Here is a 19,721-nt window from a genome sequence, read left to right on the forward strand (position 1 = left end):
TCACACAAAGCATTTCTTCTTAAAAAAAAAGACGTTTTCAGCCTAATATGTCAATCCTAAGAACTTGCACTGGAAAAAATGCCCCTCCAAAAATAAGTAAAAAAACAACAAATACAAGACATTTTTGCTTGAAATAAGCAAAAAAATCTGCCAATGGAACTAGTGAAAATCATCTTGTCAAGATTTCTTGAAATAAGATGTGATATTTAGGACTTTTGAGATAAAAGTGATCTTGAAATTAGCTTAAAAACCTCTTCAAATGTAAAAAAAAAAAAGCTTGTTTCATGTGAAATATGACTCAAAACAAGATGTTTTCAAGACTTTTTCACTTAACAAGATATTCAAGATGTATTGTCTTCCAACAAGTCCCTATATCTGGCTGAAATGGTACTTGTTAGGCAGTTGTGTCTTATATTAAGTGTAATGAGATACTCAATGAGACAAATATACTTTTTTCCAGTGTGAATAAGGACAACTGGACTTCTTCTTGGTTCTTAAAGATATTTCCCCTCTTTCTTCCAGTTGACCTTATTCAAGCTCTTAGGATTACAATGACTTGGATGACTGAGAATCTGCGCCGACATCTGCTAATGGCAGCCAAACACCTCAGCCGCAGACTATGAGGAGAGGAGATCAGATCAATCGTGGAATCAATTAAACGCTGAGGAGAAAGAGACCGGATTGTAGGATTAGTGGCATGAGTCAAACGGAATACGTCTTATCTCACAAATGACAGAAAGCTCGTCTGAGAGGGTTCAGGCTGTGTTGGAGGATAAAGGAGCTCAGAGCAGATATTCACTTTAAAGCTGCTTGGAACTGTACAAACTCTTCAACTATTCACATTTACACGTTTCAGGAAATCTTTTAACCTATTTAAAGTTGTCTCGACTTTTTATAAGACTTCTTTATAGTAATTCTGGATATTAAATTCCATTTCAAGTTGTATTCCCCCCTCAGCAAAGTGTTTCCAATGAAACTCTTTGGACAGCCCCTCTGTGGAAAAGCCCGATGTTTCAGGTCAGCTCTACTGAAATTCAACATTTAATCCAACATTTCATTGGTTAAAAAAGCCCCAGAGAGCTGGGTGAGTCATCAGTTCTCTTTAAGAATATGTTTACATACGTTTCGACACTTAACTTGATTTAATGAAAACGTTATATGCACCAGAACACGGTGGTTGGAATGATGAGGACAAATAAGGAAATGAACAAGTGGATGAGAGACCGAGAGAGCAGAGTGTCAATCACAGGAGCTTTCACAAAGGAAGGCATCAGGAAAAACTGTGACACAGCTAAGTGGGTGAAAACATGCCGTAGGAGTGGAAAGCAGCCAAATAAAAGCAGTCAGGGACTTCAGCTTTTTTCTACTCTGGCAAAACAAAGCTGCTGCCACTTTTCTGAACTTTAGTTGTGTTTTTAAGTCATCCTATTCAAGTAAAAGCAGCGTGGAGAAAGTGATAACATGACAAACTTGTAATTGTTTTCCTCGTTAACACCTCCTCAAACACACACTGACAGGCGTCTTCCCCGGACCACGATTTAGCAAATATGAGAGCAGAGACACAGTGTAAAGCCACAAGCTCGAAGAAAATAGCTTAGTTACAGTAAACCTAATAAAAATAACACACTGCTAACTTAAATCTTTTAGTTTATATGACACACTCTTCCTATTTTGAGTTAAAATGGTTATTGCTTTCATACGACACTGTCACATCACATGGAACAAATTCACCAAATTAGAATAAAGTCGCCAGACTTGTCAAAGTAAGGAACAAAATCAATCAACATCAAATGCATTTTTCTTGTGCTATTAAGCATCAAAAATACTTGTTAGTCTCTTAACAAATAAACCTATTTGAAGGCAGCGAGCCAATGCCACATACGTAGAGAATATTTGATTTAATTCACAGTGGAATTTGAATATCTACATTAAAGAAACACCAAAAACTGTATCAAACTGCACTAAGTTATTCTATTTAGGAAAACATTGACCTGGGGCGTACTGAATCGTCTTATATGGGAGAGATATACACCACTAACTGGAAGTAAAGAAGGTAAAAGAAAGGCATCCTGTCAGCTTAATGTGACTGTTAAGGGTGAAGAAATAATTGGTATGATCAACGAGGAAGATGGAGTTTTGTCTGAACTTGTCTATTATCACTTGTGTAATGAGAAAGTGTGGAGGGGAAGTTACAAGTTTGCACTAACAAAGCTCATGATAAAATATCAAGCATCTTCTCTCAGGCTCTACTCCTTAATGTTCACAGCTCAGTTGTTCAGGGTTGTGAAGCTAACGTGCGGCGGGTGTCCTCCTGGATGACAAAATCCTAACCCTGAGCCCTAATAAGAGCGTTGGCTCTGATAGAAATGCACAAAGTGTCTGCACAAAAAAGCCTCAACTGGATATATTGATGCTTATCATTAAATTAATTGCTGCTTAATTTGTGGTGTCACGAAAGACCAAAGTAATAACGGTGGAAGTACTGAAGGTCACCAAAGGTAGTTTTAACAAATTCAAATGGTCAGTTTCAAACGTAACAAACCTTATTACACAATCCCATCAACCTGAAGACTGGATCTTACTTTTCAGGGCTGAGAAACATTCATCTAACATTAGCATTTAGCTGAACACGGGTAACATTAGCACACAGCTAACAAAAGCGCAGAGCTAACGTTAGTATTTAGCTGAACACGGCTAACATTAGCACACAGCTAAATCAAGAGGAGGCCTCATATTTGTTTGACTTCAGCTGTCTTTCAGGCTATTTAGGACATGAGATACACATCATAAATCTGGTAAAAATGTCTCTCCGACATAAACAATCTCATAGCAATGTGGAAAAAATAGTACTAGATATCTTTTTATGTGTAATTTCAATGCACTTTAAGCTTCCTGTGTCTCTTTTTAGGGGTCTAATAAATCTTTCTGTATAGCCTACTTATGGATTAATATAATTACTTACTGCTGCATCAAAATGATTAATTTTGGATAACTTTAAAGCCTTTTATTAATTAAAACTATTTGTTTGAGTAAAGTGCACTTTAATGCGCGTTGACCTAGTTGGCTTTCACAATGAGAGGAACAAGATGAGACAAGATGTGACATTCCTCTCCAGCTCAAAACATACCTAGCCTGGGCGAAAGCCGACTGTTGACTCCGTCAAACAGTCTGGAAAAACCCAAGAGGAATCCGTTCCCATGGAGGGTGGGACCTTACTCAGCAACTTAAATTTGTTGGAGTTCCCTTAACCAATCAGTAATGTTTAGAAATGACGTAGGTTATGCGCCGAGGTTCATGCTTGCTCGTGAATCACTGTTCCCACATCCGCTTTCATTATACCGGGTTGCAACACTAAATCAAACTTTTCCCAAAGCCAGTTGGAAGGAGAGCTACGACATCCTTGCCACTAACAAAATTGACGAGGCATTCTCCTCTTGCTCTCGTTTTAATTGTGTAATGCTCTCCAGAGTTGAGACAACTTCATGGATAGCTTCTAGCGTCTCTTCTTCCGTCGCCATGTTTATTTCCGCTGCGGTTGAACTACAATTACATGGACTACAATGGACTCCGCGCATGAGTTCTGCGTCACCACTCTCAACTGTTTGCTGATTGGCAAAACACTGAGCGAACCGAGGCAGGGGGATTGGGCCAGACTATGTGCGGAGCCAAAATCTTTGGGCGGATGTACGTAGGATGGCGTCGCCAGGCTAAAACGTACCGGCCATCTGCCATATTTTCCAGGTTTCAAATCTCACTCAATGCTTGAATAAGTGCGCAAGCTTTCGATTTACTGTAAGCGAGATAATAAAACCCACAGAGATAACATTTTTGCACTTTTATCTGCAACATCAGTGTCCAATGACTCTTCACAAGAGAGACAACTTGTTAACTATTTCTATTCCTTTTTAAATAAATAACTGCTGTAAAGGTGAAGTCCACCTACCTAAAACTTTTACATCAGCGCCATGAAACAAAAAACAGAAGGATAAGGAAGGTGATTAAAATCCATCCTCTTGTGGCAGACTGACAAATAGTTTTCATGGCACTTTACAGAAAAAGATCACTAAAGCCATTCGAATCGAATCTTTTCGCATGATTAATGGCTACACTAAAGTAACAGCACCAATAATCTAGTAGCTGTTAAGACAATTCAGTTTGGATTAAAGTAAAATTGATGGACTCCTCCACAATAAACTGCTTCATTTCCTCAGGACTGCTCGCAGTATAAAGCACAGGCTGCTACAACAGGCTCTTCATGTCAACACTGTGTCACGGCTGATGGATATCAAAGCTTACACTGGAAAAAAAATCAAAATCTTACCAAGTATATTTTTCAAGTATATATCTCATTACACTTAATATAAGACACAACTGCCTAACAAGTACCATTTCAGCCACATATAGGGACTTGTTTTAATACAACACATCTGGAATATCTTGTTTAATGAAAAAGTCTTGAAAACAAATTGTTTTGAGTCGGATTTCATATGAAACAAGCTTTTTTTGACATTTGAAGAGGTTTTTAAGCTAATTTCAAGATCACTTTTATCTCAAAAGTCCTAAATATCACATCTTATTTCAAGCAATCTTGACAAGCCGATTTTCACTAGTTCCATTGGCAGATTTATTTTGCTTTTTTCAAGCAAAAACGTCTGGTATTTGTTGTTTTTTTACGTATTTTTGGAGGGGCATTTTTTCCAGTGTAGAGTGAAATTTAAACAGATTTTTACAAGAAGGGACAGGAAAAAAAGACCAAGAGAAGCTTAAGGGGTGTTTAAGATCAAGAGCTGATGAATAACTGTAAAAGACAACAAAACAGAGAAAGAGAAGAAGAGGAAGGAGAGGCGGGGGAGTTTTATGAGTGCCGACGTGCTGTGTTTTGAGAGGAAGCGTGCACAGACAGTCCTGTTAGCGCTCATCTCCACCAAGAGCCACCTGGGAGCCCTGCTGAGCCTTTAAATGCAACGCTGCACACACAGATGCGCACTAACAGCAGGCTGTGTTTAACACCAGGATAAACTCAACACACATCCGTCCGACTCGCTCAGAAACGTGAGAAACACAAATGTACATCCTGCCTCTGCCGACCACAACCGCTCAAAATTCACAACGACGGCGCACACATGCACGCCGAGTCCAGCAAGTACGTATTGATCAGTGTAATTAAGTCCCAACTCCTGTTACCCTGGCAACGCTCCCTTTGTGCTATTGATAGTTGCCTTGGCAACTGACAACCAGAGCAGACGGCTGAGGGTCAGTCTTTGTTCTCGCTGAATCCTCACGTCTGACAACCACACGGGTCAGAACCTCATCGGCTGGATGAGCGGAGCAGGTCAGAGGTGAATCCCTTCAGCTGGGATCTTTCATGAAATGATAAATTCATTCTAAAAAAAGGTCAGAAACTGAAAAACAGCAGAAGTAACCATCTCTGTTTTAGATCCATAACAAGATGTGACACCCAAACAAAAGCTTTAAAGTGCGTTCACGTTGTTGGCGCGTCTCTGATGCTTATCATATTGTGAGGTTTTCGGTTTCCACCTCAAGGTGACGACGTGTTTGTGAGCAGAGCCAAGGATTGTTTGTTCATCTTAAAAAAGCATTTAGATGAGGCATTTTCTTCCGTTACCTTCGCTGTCATCAACAAGCTGCAAACACAGCACTAACACGCTGCCTCCTATAATCACACTGGAAAAAATCTAAATCTTACCAAGTATATTTGTCTCATTGAGTATTTCAGCCAGATATAGGGACTTGTTTTAATACAATACATCTTGAATATCTTGTTAAGTGAAAAAGTCTTGAAAACAAATTGTTTTGAGCCGGATTTCATATGAAACAAGCTTTTTTTTTTCATTTGAAAACGTTTTTAAGCTAATTTCAAGATCACTTTTAACTCAAAAGTCCTAAATATCACATCTTATTTCAAGAAATCTTGACAAGCCGATTTTCACTAGTTCCATTGGCAGATTTGTTTTGCTTATTTCAAGCAAAAACATCTTGTATTTGTTGTTTTTCTTACTTATTTTTGGAGCAGAACTTTTGTTTGCAGATGCTCTTAGAACCAGCTGTTCTGGGGCCGCGCTTCATGGATTTAATTAAATTTCATTGCTTCTTTGAAGAGTCACGTTGATGAATGCATGACCATATTACACCTGGAATCCAGCTGAGACAGACTTGCTGGGACAAGTCATGGAAATGAATGGTAGGAGTTTTGGGAGTGACTCTTTGGTAACCACGGATACACACGATCACAGCCAACAGAATGCAGCCTCTTCTGATCCCAGTTTTCAGTGAACAATGAGAACATTGACTTACACTGGAAAAAATCAAAGTCTTACCAAGTATATTTGTCTCATTTCTAGTTAAAATATCTCATTATACGTAATATAAGACAACTGCCTAACAAGTACCATTTCAGCCAGATATAGGGACTTGTTTGAAGACAACACATCTGGAATATCTTGTTAAATGAAAAAGTCTTGAAAACAAATTGTTTTGAGTCACATATCATATGAAACTAGCTTTTTTTTTACATTTGAAGAGGTTTTTAAACTAATTTCAAGATCACTTTCATCTCAAAAGTCCCAAATATCACATTTTATTCCAAGAAATCTTGACAAGCCGATTTTCACTAGTTCCATTGGCAGATTATTTTGCTTATTTCAAGCAAAAACGTCTTGTATTTGTTGGTTTTTTTACTTATTTTTGGAGGGGCATTTTTTCCAGTGTACTTGAAAAACAGCCCACAAGTGTCAAACAGTGAAAATGATAGGAAAAGGTTATGTGTCTGTATCCTGGAGCCATATTATGAAATAGATCCAGTTGTACATTCACACTGTCTGCTCATGCTTACTGGTTAGCTCTCAAAAAACCAGGTCACATTCACATAACTTTCCCACGTGCACAAAGAGTCCTTTTTTCTGCTCTAAACTCTCCGTTTTTTCAGTTTCCCTGAAGAAGCTCACAGCTTTTTAAACTGTTTTAACCCCAAGAGGTTTGTGAGTCTGTGTGTTCCTCTGCATGCAGCACCGGATGTTTGCACTGAATAACAATCGGGACTTAGTCAACCTGAGGCTGAGTCACCGCTGGCGTCAGACGGAGGATTGTCCTGCTACGTATCAGGGTCAGCAGCGGTCGGCCTCTCCTTCTGTGGTTTTGTTTTGTTCTCAGCAGGAAGTTGCACTGACATCTTTCATCTGCCTTATCTCTACTAACGAGTTCTTGAGAAAGTCGTTCTGTTTTCCATGAAGCCTGGTTGAAATGTTCCCCACGTAACAAGCACAAGTCGGTTCATTTGCATGAGGAAAAACAACTTTTATACCGGTTAAAATCACACCAGAGTGTTCTGTGCAAGCAGGGAGCCAAGAGGCTCGTTAACTTGCTCCCCCTGAGATAACATTTACAGTATTGATCAAAGGTTTGTTTTCAGCCCTAATTGTGGATGAGTCACACCAGACAAACAGGGAACCATGAATGTGACAGCACACTGGAAAAAAATCAGTCTTACCAAGTATATTTTTCTCATTGAGGATCTCATTACACTTAATATAAGACACAACTGCCTAACAAGTACCATTTCAGCCAGATATAGGGACTTGTTTGAAGACAATACATCTGGAATATCTTGTTAAGTGAAAAAGTCTTGAAAACATCTTGTTTTGAGTCACATATCATATTAAACAAACAAGCTTTTATTTTTACATTTGAAGAGGTTTTTAAGCTAATTTCAAGATCACTTTTATCTCAAAAGTCCTAAATATCACATCTTATTTCAAGAAATCTTGAAAAGCCGATTTTCACTAGTTCCATTGGCAGATTTTTTTGCTTATTTCAAGCAAAAACGTCTCGTATTTGTTGTTTTTTTACTTATTTTTGGAGCGGCGTTTTTTTTCCAGTGCGGAGGTCTGATCATGCTTCAAAGACTGCGTTTTACCGCTCTGTGTACAGTGTAAAATGAGAATGAAACGCTCAGAAAACACAAAAAGGTGCTCAGGGACCGAGCAAGAGATGTCTGAGCAGGCTGAAGGCAAAAATAGATGATGTCGAACAGGGGCCTGTGAGCGATTAGCTGGAAAACACAGTCAGACCAAAACGTGATGCCTTATTGAGTCGCTGTCTGCGGCTCACATTTCTACGTCCTGAAGTGCAGATTTGGTTTAGGAAACTCAGTTTTCTCCTCTAACATGAACACAGCAGGTTCACTCGGGACTTTCCACATTCAGAGAGTAAATCCTTATTTTCCTCGTCTGTTTGATGCTCCTTTACAGCTGGCTGGGTGTACACACAGTTAAACAGCTGCATGCACTTCCCTGCAGAGCTCTGTTTGGCAGCAGAGACCTGTTGACACAACATGGAAGCTCCTATAGTGCAAAGCTATGGTTTGGAATCACCATATCCAGGATGTTTACATGCCAACTGGACTCGAAAGATTAGACACGACTGCTGGCTCCTTTGACGTGATGCTATCAGCAGGAATGTGGTGAGGAAACTATTGTTGAGGCTGAGAGTTTTACTGATTAAGAAATACATTTTTCTTTGGAATATAATGATCAGTTGAGGCTTTAAAGGTTGTGCTTTACACTGGGAAAAAATTCCAAAAATAAGTAATAAAAACAACAAATACGAGACGTTTTTGCTTGAAATAAGCAAAAAAATCTGCCAATGGAACTAGTGAAAATCGGCTTGTCAAGATTTCTTGGAATAAAATGTGATATTTGGGAGTTTTGAGATAAAAGTGATCTTGAAATTAGCTTAAAAACCTCTTCAAATGTCAAAAAAAAGCTTGTTTCATATGATATGTGACTCAAAACAATTTGTTTTCAAGACTTTTTTATTAAACAAGATATTCCAGATGTATTGTCTTCAAAGAAGGTCCCTATGTCTGGCTGAAATGGTACATGTTAGGCAGTTGTGTCTGATATTAAGTATAATGAGACAAATATACTTGGTAAGACTTTGATATTTTCCAGTGTAGATTTCTGTGGCTGCTGGTTGTGCCCTTTGTGGTCCCCATATCATAAAATGCTTGGCAGCAGTCCAATCACAGTAATCTCAGCTGTAACCACTAACACAGGCCTCATGTAGGAAGCAGCTGAGAGCCAGCTGACAGCCAGCTGACAGCCAGCTGACAGCCAGCTGACAGGGTTCAGGCTCCCCAGAAGATGAAATCTTATTATTCCCGATCTGACCTCTTTCCAACAGTCCCACCTGTGTTTAAAGGGATAGTTCGCCTCTTTTGACAGGAAGCTGTATGACATCCCATATTAGCATCATTTATGAACATTTTCTTACCCCCTGCTGCGTCCTGTGAGCCGAGTTCCAGCCTCGTTTTGGTGTTAACGAAAATAGTTCCGGCTAGTTGGCTGGGGTTTAAAAAATAAAGCGTTTTGCTTCTCAAAACAATATGCGTTCAAAAGAGTAATACATTTGCATCACAAAACCGTTCTCCAGGAAAAAGTCAGACCTCACAATCGCTTGGCCCCATTTTCTCTCCCTTCGTATCACTGCCTGCTGTGTAGACCGTGCAGACCGAAGTGCAGACCGAGCAGCAAACACCAAACACCGTAACAGGCGCGGCTGTCGGCAGCAGGCAGTGATACGAAGGGAGAGAAAATAGTCCCAAGCGATTGTGAGGTCTGACTTTTTCCTGGAGAACGATTTTGTGATGCAATTGTATTACTCTTTTGAACGCATATTGTTTTGAGAAGCAAAACGCTTTATTTTTTAACCCCCAGCCAACTACCCGGACTACCTTCATCAACGCCAAAACGAGGCTGGAACTCGGCTCACAGGACGCAGCAGGGGGTAAGAAAATGCTAACATGGGATGCACTGGAAAAAAATATAAATCTTACCAAGTATATTTGTCTCATTGAGTATCTCATTACACTTGATATCAGACACAACTGCCTAACAAGTACTATTTCAGCCAGATATAGGGACTTGTTTTAATACAATACATCTGGAATATCTTGTTAAGTGAAAAAGTCTTGAAAACAAATTGATTTGAGTCGGATTTCATATGAAACAAGCTTTTTTTGACATTTGAAGAGGTTTTTAAGCTAATTTCAAGATCACTTTTAACTCAGAAGTCCTAAATATCACATCTTATTTCAAGAAATCTTGACAAGCCGATTTTCACTAGTTCCATTGGCAGATTATTTTGCTTATTTCAAGCAAAAACGTCTCGTATTTGTTGTTTTTTTTACTTCTATTTGGAGGGGCATTTTTTCTAGTGTGTCATACAGCTTCATGTCAAAATAGGCGAACTATCCCTTTAAGGAGCTCAAATGGTTCAGTTTAAATGCTTCTAAATCAACGTTTGTGTTTGCAAACCTGCTTGCCTCCCTTTAAAAGCTTTCAATTGGGCCAGTTGGTCTTCTCAGGCTGCAGAGGAGTCAGATTCACGCTCCAACACAGATGCTGTGGCTTTCCCCTGCGACTGTTCCGGCCTTACTCTCCAAAAACCAGAGCAGGGTGATATTTACTGAACATCTGCAGTCCTCTTTCCCAAAAAAACACACGCAGGAACACAAACAGAATGAATCACTCCTGATTTCCGCCGTGAAGCAAACGCCTCTCATGTGTTCCTGAAACTGCTCAGCCTCTCTCCGACCACAGGCCCGACACACACAGCCCTCTAACCCAGTTACAGCTCTTCGGTTCGTCTTCCTTACTCTCAGTCTGTCTCTGTTATCTGATCAGGCCACAGAGTCTCATGGTTAACACCGTCTGAAATCTCTCACACATCCGTCACCGAGAAGCCTCGGGGCCCTGCTGCATTTTCACTTTGTGGCTCTTTCACAGTTGTTAAACTTTCTGTTCTCACAGCTTTTTTTTTTTTTGCTTTTAGCAGTGCAGGGTGAGTTTCCTCTAAGGCAAGCGAGATAAGAGCTTCAAAGCTGTTTGATATTTGTGAACTGAGTCTCAAACGAGGCTGATAGATCAGCAGCTTCCTGTTAATTCTTCATAATGCACTGGAAATAATGCCCCTCCAAAAATAAGTAAGAAAAACAACAAATACAATATGTTTTTGCTTGAAATAAGCAAAAACAATCTGCCAATGGAACTAGTGAAAATCGGCTTGTCAAGATTTCTTGGAATAAAATGTGATATTTGGGAGTTTTGAGATAAAAGTGATCTTGAAATTAGCTTAAAAACCTCTTCAAATGTCAAAAAAAGCTTGTTTCATATGATATGTGACTCAAAACAATTTGTTTTCAAGACTTTTTCATTAAACAAGATATTCCAGATGTATGGTCTTCAAACAAGTCCCTATATCTGGCTGAAATGGTACTTGTTAGGCAGTTGTGTCTGATATTAAGTGTAATGAGATATTTTGACTAGAAATGAGACAAATATACTTGGTAAGACTTAGATTTTTTCCAGTGAAGTCATAATGAATATGACTTTTATGAACCATGACTCCAACTCGACAGACACAATAAGCTGACCATCTTTTGTTAAAGGTGCTTCGTCTCCTCTCCTCGTCACGACTGTGAAAATACACTGGAAAGAATCAAATTGGTTTTAGCTTCTTCGATGGAATAACCCCTGATAACAGCACCCTGGTGACTAAACCAAACAGTTCGGCCTTTGCAGAAGGACACGGCGGAGCTAAAACATTTGACTCTTACCCGCAGTCTGGGGCCGGGCACCATCTGCAGTCCGGGTCGGAGGCGAGGCACCTCCTCAGCAGGAACTCCTCGTACTTCTCCAGCAGGGCCGCGTCATCCAAGATGTCGGCCACCTGTCGCGGGGCCAGCCTCTCGGCGCACTCGGGGCAGCTCAGCTGGACTCGGCTCTCGGTGATCTCGATGCGGAGGTACTGGCGCAGGCAGCAGAGGCAGGAGCGGTGGCTGCAGCCCAGCAGCTCGGGGAGCTGGTTGGCGGGCTGGCGCACCAGGCACAGGGGGCACTCCAGGAGGCCGGGCTCCCCAGAGGCTGTGGCCCCTCCGAGGGACGGCTGGCTGGAGGACAGGGGCTTCGACGGGGTGCCGGAGGCTGCATCCTGGCAGGTGGCGGCGGCGGTTGTGGGCGTACCGGAGGCTGCGGTGGGCGCTGAACTCAAGGCAGAAGGGAGAAGCTGCTGTGTGGCGTGATGATGCGTTACAGGGGTGGTGGCTCCTCCTTTGGGGCCCCTGGTACCCTGAGAGCCCCGTTTACTGTGGAAGAGGCTGTGGAAGGAGATGCGGCCCTGGCGTTTGCCCGCCGCACGGCACTTAGGGTTGGGGACGCCACTCACTGATGAGTGAGGCGACTCCGAGTCCTTTTCTGATCCCATTTCCCCAGAAAAACGCCCACAGAGGCAGCTGATCGTCTCCCAGTAAAGCAACAATCTGCAAGACTCACAAGGGAGGCGTTGTCCCCCTTGTGAAACGAGAATGCAAATTCTTTAGAGACGCTTGAGAAACAGTTCCTTCCTTCTCTTCCTTTTATGAGAACACAAACACTATCAGGAAAAAGGCAGAGAGAGATAAGACAAACTGAAAATGAAAGCGGTGACGCGTGGGGGAGAAAAATCCCCTTCGGCTCACAGAGTTTCTCTCAAAATGTCCACAGAGCAGAAGAAAAGTACGAAGCTTTCATCTCTGAGGCAAACGTCGAGTTCAAACACTGTTAGACAGAAACCTTAAAGTCTGTATCAATGAATCCCTCCCCTAAAAAAAACAGAGAGTTGGGTGAGAAAAAAAAGGAAATCTACAGAGTTGTGCTCAGTCTGAATGTCTGATCCTCAGGTTTGGATCCAGCTGTCCTCAGGTTTGGATCCAGCTGTCCTCAGGTTTGGATCCAGCTGTCCTCATCTGTGCTCAGAGCTGCTTCTCTTCCTCGCCGCTGAACGCCGGCTCCTCTGAACGCTCGTCTCTGTCGGGAAGCAGAGAGCAGGAAGTTAACACAAAGAGCATGCTCGGCATGACACACCCCTCCTCCTCCCCCCCCCCCGCCTCTGCTTGGCTCCTCCTGGGCTTGGATCTGAACTGATAATCTTTCTGCGCCGACGACATCCAAACACAAGACTCACACGTGTTAACCGGCCGTAATTACAGGGTCAAACGGAACAAAACGCGGCGTGACGGGACGCGTTAAAAACCGCCCGGTTAAACACATGACATCATCGCCGAGTCTGACCAATCGCGTCCTATTGTGAAACCAGTCTCTGTCTGTTTCTCCATCACACTGAGCACCACAAGCTCGTCCTCCACTTCACACTGCGCTGCTAGTGCCGTTACCATGGCGATGCTCACTATGAGCGAGGAAAACAGCGACCCACTCTGTGACTCTGGTACCGATGCACATGCACACACACACAGTCGAGCTTAAACTGAAAAAAATCAGACTAACGTAAATGATGCAAAAAATACTCACAAAATAAAATAAAAATTAATAAAAAACAGAGTCACACACAAAAAGGTTTAAACCCAAATATGAAAACACACACACACACACACACACACAGAGAAGGATAAAATTGGCACAAAGAGACACCTGAACACTTGTTACACAAACAAAAACAAGCATCTGGATAAAAATACACAAAAACACAAAAAGGCCTTAAAAGCTGCACATGAACACACAGTTTAGCTGCTCACACACGTTAGAAGTGATAATTACATTGAAGCACACACACACACACACACACACACACACACACACACACACACACACACACACACACAGGTGATTACATACCGTCACACACAAATAAACACACACACATCCTTGAATAAACACACACACGTAAAACTCAGTAATTACACATTCACAGACCCGTTGATACACATGTAATTACACACATTAAAACACACAAACACACATATAATTAAATCATTCTTACAAACACAGAAATATACGCCGCAGAAATACAATAAAAACACGCACAAACATGCTAAAAAACACACACTGACATGCAAACATGTAACCGACCCTCTCTGAGCATCTCTGAATGAACACACACACACACACACACACACACACACACACACACACACGAGTGAAAAGTAATAATTACGTACACACATGCTAATTACAACCTCACAACAATTACAGAGTGTGTGAGCAGCGTGGGAGACGCTTAAGTTGCCAGGTTGTGTTTTTGTTTTAAAGGCGAATTGCAGCTAAGAATCCATAAAACTCCAGAAACAGCAGGTTTGACCACGTTTCTGTCAGCTCAGAGCCGGAGCCGTGAGTCGTCACGCTCACTCACTTTTTGTTTGTTTGTTTTATTCAGTCACACAGTAAACAACAAATGTGTTCAGTACAATCATAGCATTTTTTTTAAGTGACTGAAAAGGCCTACAGGCTGAAGCGTAATGCTTATATTTAATAAGGCCTGTCCTGTTGAACAAAATGAAGCTACCCATCAACCTATATTTTTACAAATACTAAAGTAAGAAGAAAAATAATAGTAAAAAGAGAAAAGACAAAAAAACAGAATTGCATCCAATAAAGTAAAAAAATAGAAGAATAATAAACACAAAATCCACATATTCAGCACGGTATAACTGGAATTCAGGAAATTTCACATAAAATAGGAGATAAAAACAGAGGAGCATCAAAATTCTATGAATTCATCAGAAGTACACAAGTGCCAAAACTGTATGGTTTAAAACTATGTTGGGATGGGGACCTGGCTCAGGAGATTCCAGAAAATGACTGTGAAAAAAATCTATGTGCATCATGGTACTGTTACTCACGTGAAACACAATCACAGCTATTATAAGATATTAAATAGATCCTACTGGACTCCCTCCAAATTGGCAAGACTGAAACTTAGAAATAGTGATATATGTTGGAGATGTAATAGAAAGGTGGGAACTCTGGTGCACATGTTATATAAGTGTGACAAAACTAGTGACATGTGGAATGCCATCATTTTGTTCTTGAATAAGATGTTTGGTACGCACTTGACCAAAAACCCTTCGTTGTGTCTTTTGGGACTGCTTCCAAATAATATTCAAATGTCAAAACGCCGAAAATCATGGTGTCGTTTAGCTATGATAACAGGGTGCAGGATAACTTTACGCCACTGGAAATCTCCCATCTTGTCCACTTTTAAGGAGTGGATAGAGGTTCTAAGCTCAATGGCAAGCTATGAGCGTGTCACCTATAGAGTGGCTGGGGAGGGAAGCTCTATTTAATGAAGTACGGGGCCCATTCCTGCCCAACCACTGGATATGTAAGGATGACACTACCTACCTCTGCATATATATGTATATATATATATATATATATATATATATATATACAGTATATATATATATTTTTTTCTTTTCAGGTACAGGACATGTATGCTATGTAGACTTCCTAGGGTGTTGTGTTTTTGTTTTGTTGATCTAGGTTTTGTGTTGTAAGTCTGGCTTGATGTGTATGTTGTTGCTGGACTGTAGTTTTGGTTTTTTGTTTTATTTATGTTTGTTTGTAAAGAAAAAAAAAAGACTGGGCAGAAACTGAAAAAGAATACATTGTTTGCTATTCTTACCATGTAACTGTAATAATGTAACAGTTAGTTTTTTGCATCTGTCTGAAACAAACATCAATAAAAAAAAAAAAAAATAAATATAAATAAACACAAAATCCTTCACAAATTATAAATACTTGGAGCCCTCAAAAATTGCATTAGAAACCATCCTTTTGAAAACCAAAAATGTTCTACAATTTCTTACATTTATATTAGCATCATTCCATAATGAAATAAATGGATTCACTGCAGATGTTTTCTGTGTTTGAGCAGCAGACGACTGGCCGGCCGCTCTGATTGACTTAAGGTTCACAAATCTGATTATTACCAAACACACACAAACACACACACAAACACGCACACGGCGAGCGTCAGCCCATTCATGTGATTGAGATCTGAGCCTCTCTGTGAGGAGCGTGAGGTGGGGGGGGTTTGTGCTTGTGACGCACACACAAGGAAAAAGATAAGCCGACCAATCAGGGAGAAGCAGACAGGATAAGTAGCCTCTGACGAGCGTTTCCTCACGTCTGAGCTGAAAGTCTGAGTCCACACTTTCCAGGTCATAAAGACCCAGCCACAGATTACAGGCCTGTAAATCACACACAGAGGCGTTTGGGAAGCTTTCAGACGGGACCAGGAAAGCTGGAGATCCAGTTTTAGTGGTTCTCATTGTAATTTCAATCATCTTTTGCTATTTTCATTCAGCTCTGAACCAACTTTACATGACATGTGGACACCTCTGCGCCCTCTAGTGGTCACATTATGAACTTAAACAGGAACGCATGAGGCAGATTGGAAGCACATGAGATGTTTTTATTGTTTACTGACTGATAGTGACCTCACTGGAGGAACACATGAACCAGATGTGAACTCTATTGATTTTGGAGGTCTTTTGTGGTTTGATTAATTGGTTCAAGAACACAAATATGAGAATATCTTGGTGTGGCTTGGTAGCTTTTATCATAAAACACTCAAATTTCTGATTCAACTGTCGTTGTGTTAGTTAAAAGATGACAAGAAAGAAGAATATTTGGAATAACGAGGATGATATTTCTATTTCTGCTGCATTTATCTTTAATCCAATAGGATTTTACAGTATCTAGCATTAAGACTTAAGCTGAGCCTCAGTGTCGATACTTTATTTTAGTTTTGCAATATTCAAAAACACAAGAATAAATCAATCCCGGATGGCCACTCTGCATCTCTGAGCTACAGTGCATTCATCAGTCCAATGCTGCTGGTGGATTAACTCATACACCAAATATTCAGGTCAAAATTAATTGCGTACACGTGGGAAATAAAGTGTTCACAGAAATCCAAAGAAATACCCCTCAAAGTAGAAAAAGTGGGCGCAATCATGAAAATAGCAAATGTCTTCACAGATTATAATATTAGAAGAACGATAACATACGACCTCCGACTGAAACAATCCGCTGAAACTAAGCAAAGCTACAGCTTTTCACAGTTAAAACAGACTCGGATGGTTTTCTACTCTTTGTGGGAACTGAAAACGTGAAGCTGGAACTTTGCTCTCTAACCACAATAATAACCATAATCACATGGCTTGTGATGACTAACCGTTACACATCATAATGTGTAGCCTTAACCAAGAGGTTTTAAGTAAAGTTACTTTAAAAGTTTAGTGGTTGGGATGCAAGTTGAACTCATTTTGTTTGGTTTGACAGTCGAGCGAATATCTCTGACCCTAAATGTCAACTTTGCAGCCTCGTTCTTATGATGAAACACTTGTTTTACTTGTTATTCTCTCTTTCCCGTCCTCTCACACTGGAAAAAATGCCCCTCCAAAAATAAGTAAGAAAAACAACAAATACAAGACGTTTTTGCTTGAAATAAGAAAAAAAATCTGCCAATGGAACTTGTGAAAATCGGCTTGTCAAGATTTCTTGAAATAAAATGTGATATTTGGGACTTTTGAGATAAAAGTGATCTTGAAATTAGCTTAAAAACCTCTTCAAATGAAAAAAAAAAAGCTTGTTTCATGTGAAATATGACTCAAAACTATTTGTTTTCAAGACTTTTTCACTTAAAAAGATATTCAAGATGTATTGTATTAAAACAAGTCCCTATATCTGGCTGAAATAGTACTTGTTAGGCAGTTGTGTCTTATATCAAGTGTAATGAGATACTCATTGAGACAAATATACTTGGTAAGATTTAGATTTTTTCCAGTGCAACCCTCAACTGATCAAAGCAGACGGCCGCTCTTCCTGGTTCTGCTTCTGCGGGAGGTTTTTACCTGTTAAAAGGGAGTTATTTCTCTCCACCATCGCCTACTGCACGCTCAGGGCGAAGAATTTTATCAAAGTATACAGTATATATAATGTATGAACTGGTCTAATCTGATTTTAAGCTATTTGATGTGGTTATGATTGGATTACAATGAGCGGACTGTTTCTTTAAAGTCCATCTACTGCCAGTCATCGTGATGCTTAACATGGAAAAGGACACAAGGAAGTAAAAAAGAAACTCTATGCCAGCTTGTTCAGTATAACCAGCTCTCAGATATGAGCTGGAGATAAAACCCTACCAGACAGCCAAAAAGAGTGCAGAAAGTGGAGGAATACACACAAATACAACCAAGATGAGAGGACTCATCAAAACGTTACACATGTTCTTACTCACAGGAAGTAATGTACAAAAGAGTTGTTCTTTATAATCCTTTTAAATAGTCCTGATCAACAGTTCTCCAGCTTTCTGAAGGTCTTTCAAAGTCTTTCTTTGAACACTTTTTCACTCATTTTCAGTCCTTTTTTCTTTGTTAAACCACTTAACTCTGACCTATGAACCATTCAAGCAGGAAAAAGGCTCCTAACTCAAGGGATCAACCAGTGTTGTGTCCACACAGAACAGACAACTCAGCAAAGAAGCCATTTTAAACTGGATCTTTAGGCACTTTGTTCCCAGCAGCCTGTCACAGAGACACATCATTTGTTCCCATTTCTTTAGTTGCATCTGTGAAAAACAGCAAAGATAACACAGTCTGACAGACAGAAAACAGGATTTCTGCAGCAACAAGGTGATTCCCAAAGAGCTGTTAGCTGAAAACTTGGCATATCTCAGCATGGTGTGCAGTGCGTCCTTAAAACATTTGAGGAAACTGGACAAGTGGAGGACAGAAGAAGAAGTGTCAGGCCTAAAGAACTATCTACAGCAGATGAACAGGATCTGAAAGTGATGTCCTTAAGAAAGAGGAAAAAATCCAGCAAAGACCTGACACAGGAGCTGAGAGATGCATCTGGACCTTCAGCTGATCCATCTGCTGTTGGCCCAAGCCTCATCAGAAATGGGCTCCATGGAAGGGTGGCTGTCAAGAAGCCGTTCTTAAGGAAGGGAAACAGGGAGAAAAGGCTGAGCTGTGCCAAAGGACACAAGAAGTGGGCTGAAAATCAGTGGCAGCAGGTCTGATGGAGGGATGAATCCTCCCCAGAGCCCGGAGCTCAACATTACTGAAGCAGGGTGGGATCATGTTGGCAGAGAACGGAACAAAAGGCAGCCCACATCCAAAGAAGAGCTTTGGGATGTCCTTCAAGAAGCCTGGAGAACTATTCCTGAAGACTCCTTAAAGAAAGGACAGAAAGCTCGTCTGAGCGGGTTCAGGCTGAGTTGGAGGACAAAGGAGCTCAGAGCAGATGTTCACTTTAAAGCTCTGTTTCTGCCTTATTTACTGTATTTAAATTTACTTCTCATGTTTGCACCTATTCCCAGTTTTCATTAAGGCTTTCATCATGTGTCAGCTCTGTGATAAAACCCTAAGAAACATCTTAAGATGTCAGCACACATGCTGACAGCCTGCTTTTGTTTGCTTTTAGCGACTCATGAGAAACAATAAAAACGGGTGTAATGTCACACTTCAGAGTCAATCTTTGACCTGATCAGGTCTTTAAAATCTTAAACGCCTCTTATCAGTCAGACTGAGGGCAGAGCGCCAAACGTCTGTCAGTGATAGGAGACGTCGCTTAGATCTTGCCGTCATGGGAAAAAGAAAGCACATAGCAGCATAGTCACTGGCAAAAGATGAAGTTTATTTAGTTTACTTTTTGATTTTATTTGAACAGCAACTAACGCGTGAAACCATTAATAAAAACATTCACTGTTCTCCTGATTCTTTCAAAGAGCACATCTTAAATATTTCAGCTGAACATCACAACAGTTTCAGGTTATTATCTATTATTTATACAGGTTAGCCTCACTGAGACTCGTTTTTTTTTTTTTTTTTAAAGGACCTAAAACACAACTGGAACAAA

General features: G+C 40.5%; 1 protein-coding gene across 1 annotated transcript in view; it reads right to left on the bottom strand.

The window, feature by feature from the left end:
* Positions 1–19,721, bottom strand: part of rnf19b (ring finger protein 19B) — a 52,371-nt gene that overhangs the window by 14,781 nt on the left and 17,869 nt on the right. The window contains exon 2 of the mRNA XM_075449180.1: positions 11,636–12,863. Coding sequence (XP_075305295.1) covers positions 11,636–12,282 — 647 coding nt within the window. The 5' untranslated portion in view covers positions 12,283–12,863. The remainder of the gene's footprint in view (positions 1–11,635; positions 12,864–19,721) is intronic.

This window comes from Odontesthes bonariensis, chromosome 18, assembly GCF_027942865.1.
Source record: "Odontesthes bonariensis isolate fOdoBon6 chromosome 18, fOdoBon6.hap1, whole genome shotgun sequence".
NCBI lineage: Eukaryota > Metazoa > Chordata > Actinopteri > Atheriniformes > Atherinopsidae > Odontesthes > Odontesthes bonariensis.